The 14,373-nt window shown below is 60.2% G+C and overlaps 1 protein-coding gene across 1 annotated transcript; it reads right to left on the bottom strand.

Annotated features, from left to right (window-relative positions):
- Nucleotides 1-159: 159 nt before the first annotated feature.
- LOC150043442 (uncharacterized) lies at nt 160-12,303 on the bottom strand. The gene is made up of 15 exons (XM_090322310.1): nt 12,059-12,303; nt 8,061-8,151; nt 6,551-6,651; nt 6,192-6,424; nt 5,574-5,721; nt 5,047-5,202; nt 2,894-3,008; nt 2,741-2,811; nt 2,246-2,380; nt 1,841-2,014; nt 1,650-1,710; nt 1,375-1,529; nt 982-1,124; nt 720-811; nt 160-613 (listed from the first exon to the last, which is right to left on the bottom strand). The coding sequence occupies exons 1-15, from the start codon at nt 12,134-12,136 to the stop codon at nt 597-599; spliced, it is 1,770 nt and encodes a 589-aa protein (XP_090178436.1). The 5' UTR covers nt 12,137-12,303; the 3' UTR covers nt 160-596.
- Nucleotides 12,304-14,373: the final 2,070 nt, after the last annotated feature.

Here is a 14,373-nt window from a genome sequence, read left to right as displayed (position 1 = left end):
CAGATTCAGTGGCCTCAGCTGCAGCGGGCAGCATGGCACTGGGTCAGCAAACCAGTATGGGTGCTTAGGACTAGGTCTCCCCACAGAGAGGGTGAGAGAAAAACCCTGGGACTGCCCCCCCTCCCCCAAACAGGCGATGACTAAGACCAGAGCGCTGACTACTGCTACTCCTTTATTTGTGTGTGAAAAGACGGGAAAAGAATAAAATAAAAACGACACAACTGACACAAATCACCAGGGGAGGGGAGGGGATGAGAATGAAGGGGAGGGGAGGGAGGTGGGGGCAAGGCCCAACTTGGACAGGGGAGCCAGCGATCCGCATGCCTGTGTCTCTCCCCTGACGTGGGCAGTGTGGCCCCTTCCTCCTGGCCGCTGTCCGGTCCCACCTCGTGTCCCCAGCCCCTCGGGAGAGGGTGGTTTGAGGCTCCCCCCAGGCTGGTGCAGGACTCGTGCAGTGGGCCAGGGCCAGGATCAGGCCAAACATAGGGAGAGGGTCAGCTGTCCGCTGCTCCTCGAGGGAGGAGCTCAGGGAGGGCTGACCAGCAGATGGACCGGAGCCCAGCACCCGAGGCCCAGCACTGGCTCTTCTTCCAGCCTCAGGCAAGAGACAGAACTGGGGGGACAGCAAAGGGCAGGACTCAGAACCCCAGCCTCCTGAGCCACAGCCAGGCCCCCTCCCCTCGTCATTGCCCACCCCCGTCCCCTGCCCGGGGCCTCACCAGTCAGGGCCTCCAGGGCAAAGTACTTGACATCCACGTCTTGGTCCTGGGTCAGCTTCTCCAGGACCGGCTTGACCTCGCTCTGCAGGGTGCTGCGGGCAGAGGGCAGAGGCTGCAGTGTGAAGCGGTCCGGTGCCCGCACGGAGAACTCGGGAACTCAGGTCAGAGCTGCCCGGAGCCAGGGCTGGGGTCCTGCTCAGAGAGGAGGCAGAGCCATGGCTGCCCCCCCGCCCCCCAACAGGCCTGGGCCGTGCGGCCTCACCTGCCGTCAAGGATGGGCCCGATCTTCTGCAGGGACTTGGCCACGTTGAAGCGCACGTTGGCGACTGGGTCCCCGGCCATGCGCACGACGGTGGGCAGCATGTGCTTGGTGGTGATGTCCTGGCCGCACACCTCCGACAGCACCTGGCGTGGGGCGCTCGTCAGCACCGCCCGGCCCGGACAGCCCCGGGGGACTGCAGGGAGCTGCTCGGACCCTGCCCAGCCGTGACTGAGGTCATCTCCCCATGAGCCTCAGCCCACCTCAGCCCTCTGGACGCCGTGACCTGTCCACCCACCCAGCCTCAGCTCTGCCCCAGCCCTCCGGGACCCCATGACCTGTCCACTGCCAGGCCTGGGTCCCTGTGGCCCGCCCTCCCCAGCCGGCAGCGCTCACGTTGACGCAGAAGAGCGTGGTCATGCGGTGCAGGTAGTTGGGGTCCCCCGACATGGCCAGCACCTTGGGGATGATGGTGGCGTGGGCCCACTCCTTCCCGAACTTCTCCACCAGCTTCTTCAGGTTGCTGGTGGCTGCCTCGCGGATGGCGTAGACTGTGGTGGCGGGGTAGGAAGGGCGGGGGAGGCCTGGTCAGAGGAGCTCCGGCCCCCATGCCAGGCTCCGCCCAGGGCTTCACCCGCCTTGGGGTTGGCACCCCGCCCAGTGGGACTCACCGTGGTCCACCAGCCAGGCCATGCACAAGGAGTTGAGCTTCTCATCGAAGAACTCCACTCCCTGCAGGAGAGGAGGTGAGGCCCGGCCTCGCCGGCCCTCCCATCCCCCCCCCCCCCCCCCCCCCCCCCCCCCCCCCCCCCCCCCCCCGCCCCCGGGCCTTGGCCTTGGCCCTGGACCCAGCCGCACTCACCAGCTGCCCCGCCAGCAGGGGCATGTACTCGATGATGGCGAGCCGCACCCTCCACTTGGCGTCCTCCGCCAGCTCCACGATGGCGGGCAGCAGCGACTGCGACAGCTGCCGGATGCCGATCACCTCGTTGACGCAGTCCAGGTTGGAGATGATGTTCAGCCGCACCTCCGGGCACTGCGGAGGACAGCGCCGTCCGCGCGGTGAGGGCGCCGCCGCCCGCACACAGGACCAGGGCCGCCCCCGGGCCGCGGACACCGGGGAAGGGCTCGGGTCTCACCCACGCGGTGCCCAGGGGCCACACAGCAGGTGCGCCACACTCTGCTAAAGGAGGTGGAGTTGCTTCTGCCTCCCAGGCCCCTTCCCCGCCCTCCACGGGGAGGCCTGCCCACTGGAGGGGGGGCTGACCTCGTCCTTCAGCTGCGCCAGGAAGAGGGGCAGGAGGTGCTCGATGGTGTTGTCCTTGCCCAGGATGGGGGAGAGGCCCATGATGACGGAGGCCAGGGCGGACTTCACGTGCTGGTTGGCGTCTGACACCAGCTCCTGCCAGGAGGAGCAGGAGGAGGAGGAGGTGAAGGAGGAGGTAGAGGAGGAGGAAGGCAACATGGAGGGGGAGGGGAGGAAGAGGCGGACAGGGAAGGGGAGCAGGAGGAGGGGGAGGGGAGGAGCAGGGTCAGGCCTGCAGCAGCCCAGGGCTGGGCCTAGGGCAGGGGGGTCTCATGGCTTCCTCCACCCACCAGCTGCAGCCCTGGGTGGGGGCCTGGGGGGGGGGGGTGCGGGCTCCCCTTGCCAGCCCGAGTAGAGCCACTTCAGGCCCTGTGTGCTCCGGGTGCCCTGCCTTCTCCACAGCCCGTCCTGCGGCCTCTCTGGTGCCAGGCTGACGGCCTCCGCCAAACCCGTTACCTTGATGCACGGTAGGATCTGTGTCATGATCACGTTCTCCCGGCAGTCCGAGGACAGGTTCTCACAGAACTCTGCAGGTCGGGCAGGGGATGAGATGACGGCCAGTCACCACCTCCCAGCCCCCCACCATCGCGTCAGCGACCCAGCACCAACCTTTCACCTTGTGGGAGGCCGCTGCCCTCACCTCGGCCTCACAGTCCTTCATCAGGTTCTGGAAGGCCGGCACTAGGTCTGTCTTGGTGATTTCAGGCCCCACTGCTTTCTGGAGCTGGAGACAAATGGGAAGAGGGGGTGTGAGTGGAGTAAAGGGGGTCTGACAGCCTCTCTGGACTAGTCCAGCAAAGGCCAAAATCCAAGGAGAATCAGGGTGGAGACCTGGCCCGGGTGGGCTACAAAGGCCACGCCCAGGCAGATCCTCCGGCTCAGATTATCCCCCATTGGTTTTCTCTGTAAAACAGGCAGTGACAGATCCTGCTTCTAAATCTACACCAAGGAGAGACTTCTCAGAGGAAGAGGCAACAATGGCAAAGAAACACGAGCAAATGCTCATCTCCCTGGCTATAAAGAAAATGCAAATCAACAGAGCCTGGAGATTCCATCTCACCTTGCTTGGAATGGGACAACAATGACTGCTGGTGGGGTGTGGGGAAAAGGAATCCCACTGCAAGCTGGGATGTAACCTAGTACTGGTACTCTAGACAGCCATCTGGAGGACTCTCAAGAAAGGATTCCCTACGACCCAGACCCAGCCAGACATCTCCACCCTGAGCCAAGAAGTCAGGAGATGACAAGGACACCTGTGCAGCCACGTTTATCGCTGCACTGTTCACAACAGCCAAGAGATGGAAACAGCCCAGATGCCCCACGAGATCAGTGGACCCCCAAAAACGTGTCACCTGTGCACAATGGAATTTTACACAGCCACTAGAAAGAATAGAATAATGTCACGTGCAGAGAAATGGGTGGAGCTAGAATAAATCACGTGAAGTGAGGCGAGGGAGGCCAAGGTCAGAGACGATGGAGCGTGCTCTGTCTGCTCTCTCTGATGTGCACGAACTACACTGGAGTGTAGACATTCACACAGTGAATACTTTTAGGAGAGAATCACAAACGTGCAATGTCTAAGCGCCTCTTCGTGTTTATATAAAATGATATGCATACTAAAATGAATTCCAAGACATGGAAACTGAAGTGTTGTTGTTGGCTTTTTTTTTCTTTTTTAGTTGTTGATGAATCTGTGTTCTCTATTCTATGAACAGTATATTTGTGTGTACAACTTCAAGAGAGTGAGGGGGGACAGAACTCAAGGAGAAAGGGTGAAAAGTCCAGCAGTGGAGCTCACTGGACACAGATGAATATGAACTATATAATTCATGGTGGAGATGGGAGGGGGAAACTGGGAGAGATGAGGGAACAGAGGACACTGTACAAAAGGAAACGCAAGGCTGGAGAATGGCCTAGTGGTTCAGTGCTCCCCTAGCATGCATGAAGCCCTGGGTTCAATTCCCTAACACTGCATATGCAGAAAAAGCCGGAAGTGGTACTGTGGCTCAAGTGGTAGAGCGCAAGCTTTGAGGAAAGCCCAAGTGGCTTTCCTCATTACCTGACTCATGTAACTGTAATCCCTCCATACACCACCTCTACAATAGTAAACTTTGATTTATATGTGTATAATGGGCGACTCACACCTTAGTCTGCTGGCTATAAGGAGGCAGAGCCAAGAGGACTGGAGTCCAAGGTCAGCCCAGGCCAACACTTGAGGCCCTAGCTGAAAACTGAATCCACAAGGGCAGGGGTGTGCCTCAAGAAATAGAGCGCTGCTCAGCAAGCTCGAGACCCAAGTTCAGAACCCCAGCCTTCCCAGATCAACACTGGCGTGCACTAGAGACTGGTTGGCAGAGACCAGGAAAGCACACGGCTCCACACTGAGGATCTTCAGGGCCTGGTGCGCCTTCACCAGTAGCATTGCCTCAGCAGAGCTCCCTGTCTGCCTGCAGCCTCTGCTCCTGGGTGGGACAAGGGCTGCCTGAGCTGCTCGTGCCCAGGACAGGGAGCCTGCCCTTCCCGCCTTCCCCGTGCCCGCCCCATTTGCACAGCCAGGGGAATGATGGCTTCCCTGGGAAATGCGCACTGCTCCAGGATGGAGTCTAGCTGGACGCCACGCAGGCCTGTCCAACCTCACCTTGCCAGGACCCAGCCCTGGCCTCTGCCAGGGGATGTCAGAGCGCAGCGACCCCACGGATGGACAGGCGACCCCCTCCCTCCCAGGCCTTGGTCCCTGTCCCAGTCCCTCAGGCCTCGCCTACCTCCGTGAACTTGTCGGCCACCATGTAGCGGACACGCCAGGACTTGTCCTCGGCCGCCTGGCGCAGCGTGGGCATCACCAAGGCCTCCAGGTCCTCCTGGGGCAGGAGCTGGGCGATGTTCACGCAGGCCTCCACCGCCAGCAGCCGCACGGAGTCCTGCGGGGCAAAGGGGGCGCTGAGCAGGGCGGGGCTGGTGGCTAAAGCCCCAGGGACTGAGCTGAGGGGGCAGGGCTAGCTGCCAGGGATAGGGCAGAAGCAGGGTGGGGCTGTCGGCCAGGGGCAGGAGGGAAGCAGGGCAGGGCTGTGGGCCAGGGGCAGGGCGGAAGCGGGGCGGGGCTGTCTGCCAGGGGCGGGGCAGTCTGAGGGGCGGGGCTGTCTGCCAGGGGCGGGGCGGTCTGAGGGGCGGGGCTGTCGGCCAGGGGCAGGGCGGAAGCGGGGCGGGGCTGTCTGCCAGGGGCGGGGCGGTCTGAGGGGCGGGGCTGTGGGCCAGGGGCAGGGCGGAAGCGGGGCGGGGCCGGCCCACCCACCTGCTCGTCTGAGGCCAGGTTGGAGAACATGGGGATGATCTCGCTCTTGACGTTGTCCAGCTCCAGCACCTTGGCGAACTCCCCCAGCTTGGACGCTGCGGCCCGCCGCACCATCGGGGTGTCGTCTGAGCAGAGGTTCCGGAAGTACCTGGGGGTCCAGGGCGCCACTCAGCAGGAGGACCGGGGAGAAGGCAGAGAGCCCGGGCCCTGGGCGCCATGGGGCCGGCGTGGTGCGGCCTCAACCGCACGAGGGGAGGTCAGACACGCGACGGGACGGACCCAGACACCGAGCCCGAGCGGCTCAGGAGCCGGCCTGGGCTCCGTGCTCAGGTCTGCGTGCTGGAGGAGGGGGAGGTGGGAGGTGGAGGGGAGAGGGGGGGGAGGGGGAGAGGGGGGAGAGGGAGAAGAGGGGGGGAGGAGCAGGGCCATCAGCCCGTCCACCCCAGGGGGCAGCAGGTGTGGTTACTGCCTGCTCAGGCACCCATCGGGGGAACCACCGTGGTGAGCCCCAGCGGGGACAGCGGGGAGCCTGCGAGTGCCGAGGCGTCAGAGGGGAGGGCCAAGCCGGTGTGGTGGGATCCCCAACAGAGGGGCGGGTAGGGGGAGCCGGGGACTCACTGCCGGAGCTCGGCCTTCACGGCACTGGACACTCGCGGGTAGCAGACGGAGAAGAGGCCGCAGGCCGAGGTGCGGGAGGTGAACCAGTCGCCCCCCGCCAGCCGTTTCACCAGTGGCACAAAGTGGGCTTCCAGGTCGGAGGGCGAGTGCTCGTGGGAGATGGCTCGCAAGGACTCCACTGCCTTGTCCCGCACGACCGTCTCCTCCACTGTGGCCAGAGACTCCAGGGGCGGCTGCGGGGCGGAGGGCACTGAGGCTCCACCCGGCTCCCCGGCTCCGGGGCACCTCCCTGGGCACCCACCCTTCACCCAGCCAGGCCCCGGGCCCTGGGGAAAGGGGGACCCCCACCCCAGACTCACCAGCAGGCAGTGCACGTACTCTGGGCCCCCCACCAGGCCAGTGAAGGTCCCCAGCTGCTCGGCCAGGGCCAGGAGGACCTCATCCTCATCGTAGATGGTGTCTGCGGGGCAGGGCGCAGCCGTCTCAGCCCCCCTGGCCCCGCCCCAACACACCCAGGCTGTGCTGGCGGCACCCACCCTTTTCCTACATGGCGGGCACAGAGACAACACACAGGCTTGGTGGGGGACACTGGCGCGTGCCAGGGCCACTCCGCACCTCTCAGTGAGGGGAGACCGAGTCACAGTGTGTGCAGGGCTGCGGCACGCAGATGTCCTGTTGAGGTCCAGCTTCCACCTCAGCACTGACCTCTGCTACAAACCCTTTTCCATCTGTCCAGACTCCTTGCAGCTACAGCTTCCCGGAGGCTTTCCAGGATAGGCCTCCCCCAGTGGGCCCCCAACCTCCACCCCTGGACCCCAGCTCTTGCTCAGGTCAGGTTGCTGGGAGAATCAACAACATCCCACGTGAGGGCAGTGCCAAGCCTGGCACCGTATCTCAGGCCTCAGGCTCCGCTGCAGGGCAGGCAGCAGCACCAGCACTCACTGGCATTCTTCCTCTCTGACCTGAGACTTGTCACCAGCAAGCCCAGCCCAGGTCTCCTGGTACCCAGGGCTCAAATCGCCAACCTCCAGGACTGTCTTTTAAGATGCCAGTCTGGCATTTTGTTCTTAACCAACTATCATGCTGTGGCAATCAACACAAAAACAATCCTGTGTGTTCTGCAGACGTGAGGCGAGGCTTCTGCTGTTTTTGTTTTTGGCTACACTTGGGGCTTGAATTCAGGGTCTGCGCACTGTCCTTGGGCTTTCTCAAGGTTAATGCTCTACCACTTGAATGAGAAGGACAGCACCACTTCCGGCTTTTTCTATGTATGGTACTGATGAATCAAACCCAAGACTTTAGACAGGCTAGGCAAGCACTCTACCCAAAGGCCACACTCTGTTTTTCTGTCAACAGCCCCAAGGCAGGAAGCCCAAGGGAGGAGAAACCTAACAGCACTCGGATGGCTCCATGAAATGCTTGTCAGGATCCCCGATTGCTCTTGGTTTCGGGCTCCCACAGCCCCTGCCCCAGTTCTTCGCATCTGAGCAGATGAAACATTATCTGGTGCCACTGTCCTAACAGCCACTCCTTATGTGTCACACTTACTAAATGCACTCAATGTCTCCAGCATGTGTCATTGGTTATGTCCACTGGCAGAGCGAGAGGCATGCCTGAAGCTCGGAGATGGACTGCAGGTCTGTGGCTGGCTTCTGGTAGACTTCTAGTGGACACCCCGCCTCCATCTGCCTCCTCCTCAGCCGGCCCTCCACACAGACCCGCAGCACATACAGCTTGTCTATCTCCACCTCAGCCTCTGTACCCCATCATCCAGGCAGGGGGGTTCAGACGCCCCCAACCCCGCCACAGGCTTCTCAAGCAGGAGCCACCCCCGGCTACCCCACTGCCCTGGGCCCCGAGAGCCCCCACCTGTAAGGAAGGGCAGGAGTTCACTCCGGGTCCTTTCCACCCCCAGGGCCAAGGCGATGGTGGACAGCTTCTTGATGCTGTTGAGGCGAAGCTAAGGAGAGAGTGAGGAGGGGGACGTCAGCAATCCCAGACCCTGAGGAGTCCAGAGTGGGAGCAGACGCTCACCCCCCCCCACGCCCTCCTCTGACCCTGAGCGTGCAGTTCACACGAGATCACACCCACTGTCCACTGCTGGCTAATAAGCATGTGTTCCTCTTAGTGGCAGTTGCCATGTTGACAGCATCATGCTCAGGGCCAGGCCCTGAACAAGGGACACACACTTGAGACCACGCTGAACCCTCACAGCAACCTACAGGGTGAAGCAGCTTACAGCTTCAATCTGTGAGGCTCAGCCCCGTCAAACAGAGCAACAGACGCAGGCGAAAGCTCCTGGGAGGGCGGGGCCAGACGCAGAGCACAGCAACGTGGGCCTCACAACTGAGGAACTGAGCTGGACAGGACAGTGCCTGACTGCGTCTGCTGCTGCAGGACGAAATGCTCAGGGCTGGAAGTGTGGCTCAGATGGTGGAGCACCCACCAGTGAGCAAAAGCATCAGATACCCAGTTCAAGTCCTTGTGTCAGACAAGAAAAAAAAAGAAAAGGCTTGCTTGCTAGGGGAGAGAAACGCTCACACTTCTCAGGGCCAAGGCTTTTCTGTTGACTGTGGTGGGAAAGTGGAGAAAAATTAGGGAATTTTGTTTTTCTGCCCACGTGGCCTATGAGCAATCTCCAGGTCCGGGGCCAGGGCTTGTGAACAGGGCGGCAGCGTCTTTGCCTGAGTGTGCAAACACCCTGGGATGAGTTCATCCTGAATGGAGAGTGGGCCCCAGAGCTGGCGACAGCGTCCTCATAAGCACCCACATGGAGAAGACAGATTCAGAGGTCACGGCCCCCGCACAGAGGCAGAGGAGGCCAAGGATACATCCAGAAGCCAAAGATAACCAAGAACCCCAACAGGGCCTAAAGGGAGCTCGGAGCTCGGAGGGGATCCACGCTTCAGACTTGTGAAGAAAGAATCTGAGCCATAATCAGGTGAGGGGATCTGCCCCAGCAGCCTGGAGAGCAAGTCCTCCCCGCGTCCTCACACACACAGCTGCCAGGAAGTGCTCACATGAAGAGACAGGGCAGAGAGACCCTTCCTCCCCACACCACTGGGAAGGTGAGGTGTGACCTTCCTGCAGAGGACTTCAAGGCAGTTAAGCATCTCTTAGGATCCCAATGACATGGAACTGATGAAACATTAGAGGAAACATGCAGCTGGGGTTCCTGGAAGACACCTGAAGTTCCAGCACTGATGAGGCTGAGGCAGGAAGATCCTAAGTTCAAGGCCAGCCTGGGCTACACAGTTAAGACCCAGTATTAAAAAGCAAAAGAAAAGTGAGGCTCTGGTGGCTCACACCTGTAACCCTAGCTACTCATAAGACTGAGATCTGGGGATCATGGTTCAAGGCCAGCATGGGCAGAAAAATCCAGGAGATTCTTATCTGCAATAAACTACTCAGAAAGAGATGGAAGTGGTGCTGTGGCTCAAGTGGTAAAGTGCTAGCCTTGAGCACAAAGAGGCTCATGGACAGTGCCCAGGCCCTGAGTTCAAGGCCCAGGTCTGGCAAAAGTAAAAGAGAGAAGAGAAATGAAGGAGAAGAAAAATGAAGAACAAAGAAGAGGGAGAGGGGCTGGGCGGGGTGGCTCATACCTGTTATCCTAGTTACTCAGCAGGCTGAGATCTGAGGATCCTGGTTCAAAGCCAGCCCTGCACTAAAGACGGTGAGACTCCCATCTCTAATTAATTACTAGAAAATAGGAAGTGGGGCTGTCGCTCCAGGGTAGCCTCGAGCTGAAGAGCTCAGGGACAGTGTCCAGGCCCAGAGTTCAAGGCCCAGGTCTGGCAAAAATAAGAGAGAAGAGAAATGAAGAACAAAGAGGGAGAGGGGCTGGGCGGGGTGGCTCACACCTGTCATACTAGTTATTCAGCAGGCTGAGATCTGAGGATCATGGTTCAAAGCCAGCCCTGCACTAAAGACAGTGAGACTCCCATCTCTAATTAATTACCCTGTCGCTCCAGGGTAGCCTCAAGCTGAAGAGCTCAGGGACAGTGTCCAGGCCCAGAGTTCAAGTTCCATGACCACACACATACACACAACATTGGAGAGGGAAGGGAGGAAGAAAGAAAAAGAAAAATACTTCCAATTTGTCATATATACTATCTCTCTCTGAGTCTTTTGACAACCTATGGTTCAGGCGGTAAAAGAATTGCAGCAAAATTATGTTCAATGCCAAACAAATGTGCAAAGACACAGACCTACAGGGATACCAGCCAAGTACTGCAAACACTGCTGGTCACCAAGCTGGGTAGAGAGCATGGGGGTCCTCGGTCACCGACATGGGTAGTGAGCCTGGAGGTGCTTGGTCACTAAGCTGGGTAGAGAGCCTGGAGGTGCTTGGTCACTAAGCTGGGTAGTGAGCATGGAGGTGCTTGGTCACTAAGCTGGGTAGAGAGCATGGAGGTGCTGTCACTGGGCAGAGAGCATGGGGTGCTATCTCTGGGTAGTGAGCATGGGTTCACCGCTATTCCAGGGAGGGTCCCTTAACAGATCTCAACTTCAAGGGCCTGCAGTCCCAGTCTGACCACTCAGCAGGAGCCAGGTGTTATGTAAACAAACTGGCTGCATCCAGGACTGGATTCCCAAAAGCAGCAGTGGCTGAATCTGGTCCATGGGTTTTGCTTTCTTGACCCCTGCACTAGCCATGCAATGTTCTCTCCAGCCTGAAATGTTCCCTAAGGAAAGCCATCGGGAGAACCACCTAGTTTCCCCTTCTCCCTGCTTTGTCTTCAGGTGAGCTCTCAGCCTACTTCTCTGTGGGGCTGTGTCAGGGCCACAGGAGGAGAGCAGCAGCCCCGAGGACAAAGCGATGGCCAGTGACCAACCACAATCGCCACCGGACGGCCAGTCCTAAGAGCAGCCAGCATCCACTGGTGGCTTCCTGTGAGCTTCCCCGGGCGGGCGATTCACAGGGAATCCCAGAACGGGCCAGGCCTCCTTCAGAATCCCTGTGCTCATGCCGAGAGGCGCCTGCAGAACGGTGGGGGGACAGTGAGCAGAACCGGACGGGCACCTCAATCCCAGCACGGCCTGTCACCGTGAGGCAGAGGCGCTCCAGGCCCTCCCAGCCCTCCTGCTCAGCCGCCACCCTCGGCGAGCGGCCCCCCGCTTTCTCCTCACTTCACTCTGACTTCCGTAAACCTGTGCTCCTCCCATCACTCCCGACCCCGTCACCCGCTTCTCTTCCAGGGGCCCGCGAGCGGGGTGACGCCCGACGGAGACCACCGCCCTGACCACAGAGCCAGAGCCGCCGGCCCCAGCCCGGGGCTGCGCCGGGCCGCGCGGGCCTCTCCCTGCCCAGCTTTCACCGCGGTAACCTGGGGCCCAGAGGGAGGCCGGGCCGCCCCAACCAGAGCAGCCGCGCCCCGGGCCCCCCGCGGGGCGGCCCCGATTCCTCCGACCACGCGGTCCGGGGCGGTGGGCCGGGGCCCCCGACGCCATTCCCCGCTCAGTGTGGGCCGGTGCCCCCGGGAGGGGCCTGAGCCCCGCGGAGGAAAACGCGGCCTGCGCCCGCCCGAGGGGGACCCCTCGGGGCCGCTCCCAAGTCACCCGGCCCCGGCGCGGCCGCCCCCCGTCCGGGCGGAGGCCCCCAGGCCCGGATTCCGGGCCGCCGCGCGCACCGGCCAGGCCCGGGACCCTCGAGGCCCGCCCTGTTCCCGCCCCCCGCCGAGCCAACACCCAATCCGGGACGCCGTCTGTGGAAGCCGGGCGACCCGGAGAGATGAGAGGCGGACGCTGATTGGCGGGCGCCCACTTGCGCCCCTCCCAGCGAACGCCGCGCTCCTCCGCGAGGGCCGTCCCAGGCCCCGCCAGGTCCGCCTTTCCCGTCGTCCCCGAGACCCCCGCAGCCTCCAGACCTGAACATCCTCGTTGCGGAGCTCGTCTATGAGCACCGCAATGGGGTAGAGCGAGTCGTCGCCGTCGGCCGCCGCCATCTTGGTTATGTCCCCGTTCTGTCAGACTGCGGCCATCGCAGTGCTGAAGCCCGGGTCGGGAGGGGGCAGGGCGGGGAATGAGAGGAAAGGCGGGCATCTACAGGGCTGCCCCGCAGTCATTGGCCATGGGACCGCCAAGGCCGCATATCTTTGGTCCGCAGAAGTGCAGTCCCGCCCACTGCCCTTTTCCAATTGGTGGAAACAACGACATTGGCTTGCCAGTCAGCTGGGGGCGTGGAGAGGAAGCGGAAGTGCCGAGCATCTTCGCGACCAAGAGTGTACCCACCCACGTCGCTACTAACGACGGCTGAGACGAGCAGCTCCCTCGGGCCAATCACGGGCGGGGGTGGGCGGGGACAAAGCCTCGCCCTCGGGCAGGTTCCGGCGGGAGTAGCCGAGGTCGGTCGGGTGTGGGGGTCGCTGGCGGGCGGTGAGGTCAGGGCGCCCGGAAGGTCCTGCGGGGTTCGGCTCGTCGCGATGAGGCTCCCCGGGTTCCCGCCGCCGTCGTGCGGGAGGAGGCCCCGAGAAGGGCGCCTTGCCCTGCTCCCCGAATACAACACGGCCTCTTGGAGGTGGTGTGGGGCTCCGTGGGGCCGCCTTCCTCCTCCTCCTCCTCCTCCCCCTCGGGCTCCGGAGGGCCGAGCTGGGGAAGCGCGCGTGCGCGTGCGCGTGCGCGGACGCCAGCCGGGGCCGCCGCCCAGGGTCCAGGCCCCGACCTTCAGGGTTTGGGGATTTTTTCTTCGTGATTCTTGTTGTTTTGTTGTTCTGGGCTGGTGTTCTACCCCTTGAGCCACAGCTCCACTTCCAGGTTTTTTTTTGCTAGTTAATTGGAGCTGAGAGTCGCACAGACCTCCCTGCTTGGGCCGGCTTTGAACCGTGACCCTCAGATCCCATCCTCCTGAGAAGCTACTATTACGGGTGTGAGCCATTACAGCTCAGTAGAGCGGTTTTTGTGTGTAAGTTTTGTTGTTTGGTTTTCTTTTTTGGCCAGTCCTGAGCTGAACTCAGGGTCTGGGCTTTCTCACAGCTAGCCCTGTACCACAGAACCACTTCTGGTTTTTTCTATGTCTGTGGTTACTGTAAAATGGTTCATGCATGTTAGGCGAGGGCTCTATCACCTGCTCTCACTAGAGGTTTTTGTTGTTGTTGTTTCTTTAAATTTCTTTACCCCAGTCCTGGGGCTTGAGCTCTGGGCCTGGGTACTGTCGCTAAGCTTCTTTTGCACAAAGCTGTACCACTTGAGCCAAAGCACCACTTCCAACATTTTCTGAGTAGTTTATTAGAGACCCGAGTCTCACAGGCTTCCCTGCCCAGGCTGGCTTCAAACCTTGATCCTCAGAGCTCAGTCTCTTGAGTAGCTAGGATGACAAGAATAAGTCACCATATTTAGTCTCTCCAACACTTTGTACTGGGTCCCCAACATTCTGAATAACATAGTTTTATTTGTGAGTACGCCTAGGTCATGGAGCAACAAACATGTCACAGAATGTTTTCAACTATAAAGTCATGCAAGCCCTCAGCTTAGAATTGTCAGCTTTTCCTACTGTTTTATGTTCTCAACTCCTCATGCTCTGGGCCTAGAACACCACGGCTTTCATCCTGTATACACACAAAGAGCAGCTCTAAAACATTTAGAGGAATAACGCTTCCCCCGATTGTCCCTTAAGACCACATGCATGCTCTGTTGATAACAAGATCCTTTGTTCCTGACTCCTGAGAGGCCCTAGGCACTGAAATGTCCATCTGATGATGTATCTCTGGACTCTCAAGGCTGTTGGTTGATGAGGTTGAAACCTCTAAAGGGTGGAGCCTGAGGGCTGGGAGTTTGGACTAGTGGTAGAGTGCTTGCCTTGCATGCACCAAGACCAGAGTTTGAGTTCCCTGTTCCACATACATAGAAAAAAGCTGGAAGTGGTGCTGAGGCTCTGTTATGTCCAAGTTGCAGGATGACCACCAAGAAGACCACCGAGAGCCAGACACTCTGAAATTCAAAAACATGGCTTTATTCAAGCGGGCTGCAGTTCAGGCTTCATCCTCAAAGGCAACAGTTTGAGTAAGATGAGGTGAGGGTTAGGGACATTCCAGGGCCATGGAAGCTAACGGGAAGTTCCCATGTAGGTTGAGTCCTAGTCAGCTGTCTGAGGGTGGTTTTATAGCTTGGAAAACAAATGCTATCCCTGGAATTTACGTGAGTTCTAATTTTAACACAGACAAGTCAGTTCCTGGAACTCATGGAC

This window comes from Megascapheus bottae, chromosome 31 (genome assembly GCF_031878675.1).
Source record: "Megascapheus bottae isolate mThoBot1 chromosome 31, mThoBot2.hap1, whole genome shotgun sequence".
NCBI classification, from domain to species: domain Eukaryota; kingdom Metazoa; phylum Chordata; class Mammalia; order Rodentia; family Geomyidae; genus Megascapheus; species Megascapheus bottae.
This window is presented reverse-complemented; position numbering and strand designations above follow the sequence as displayed.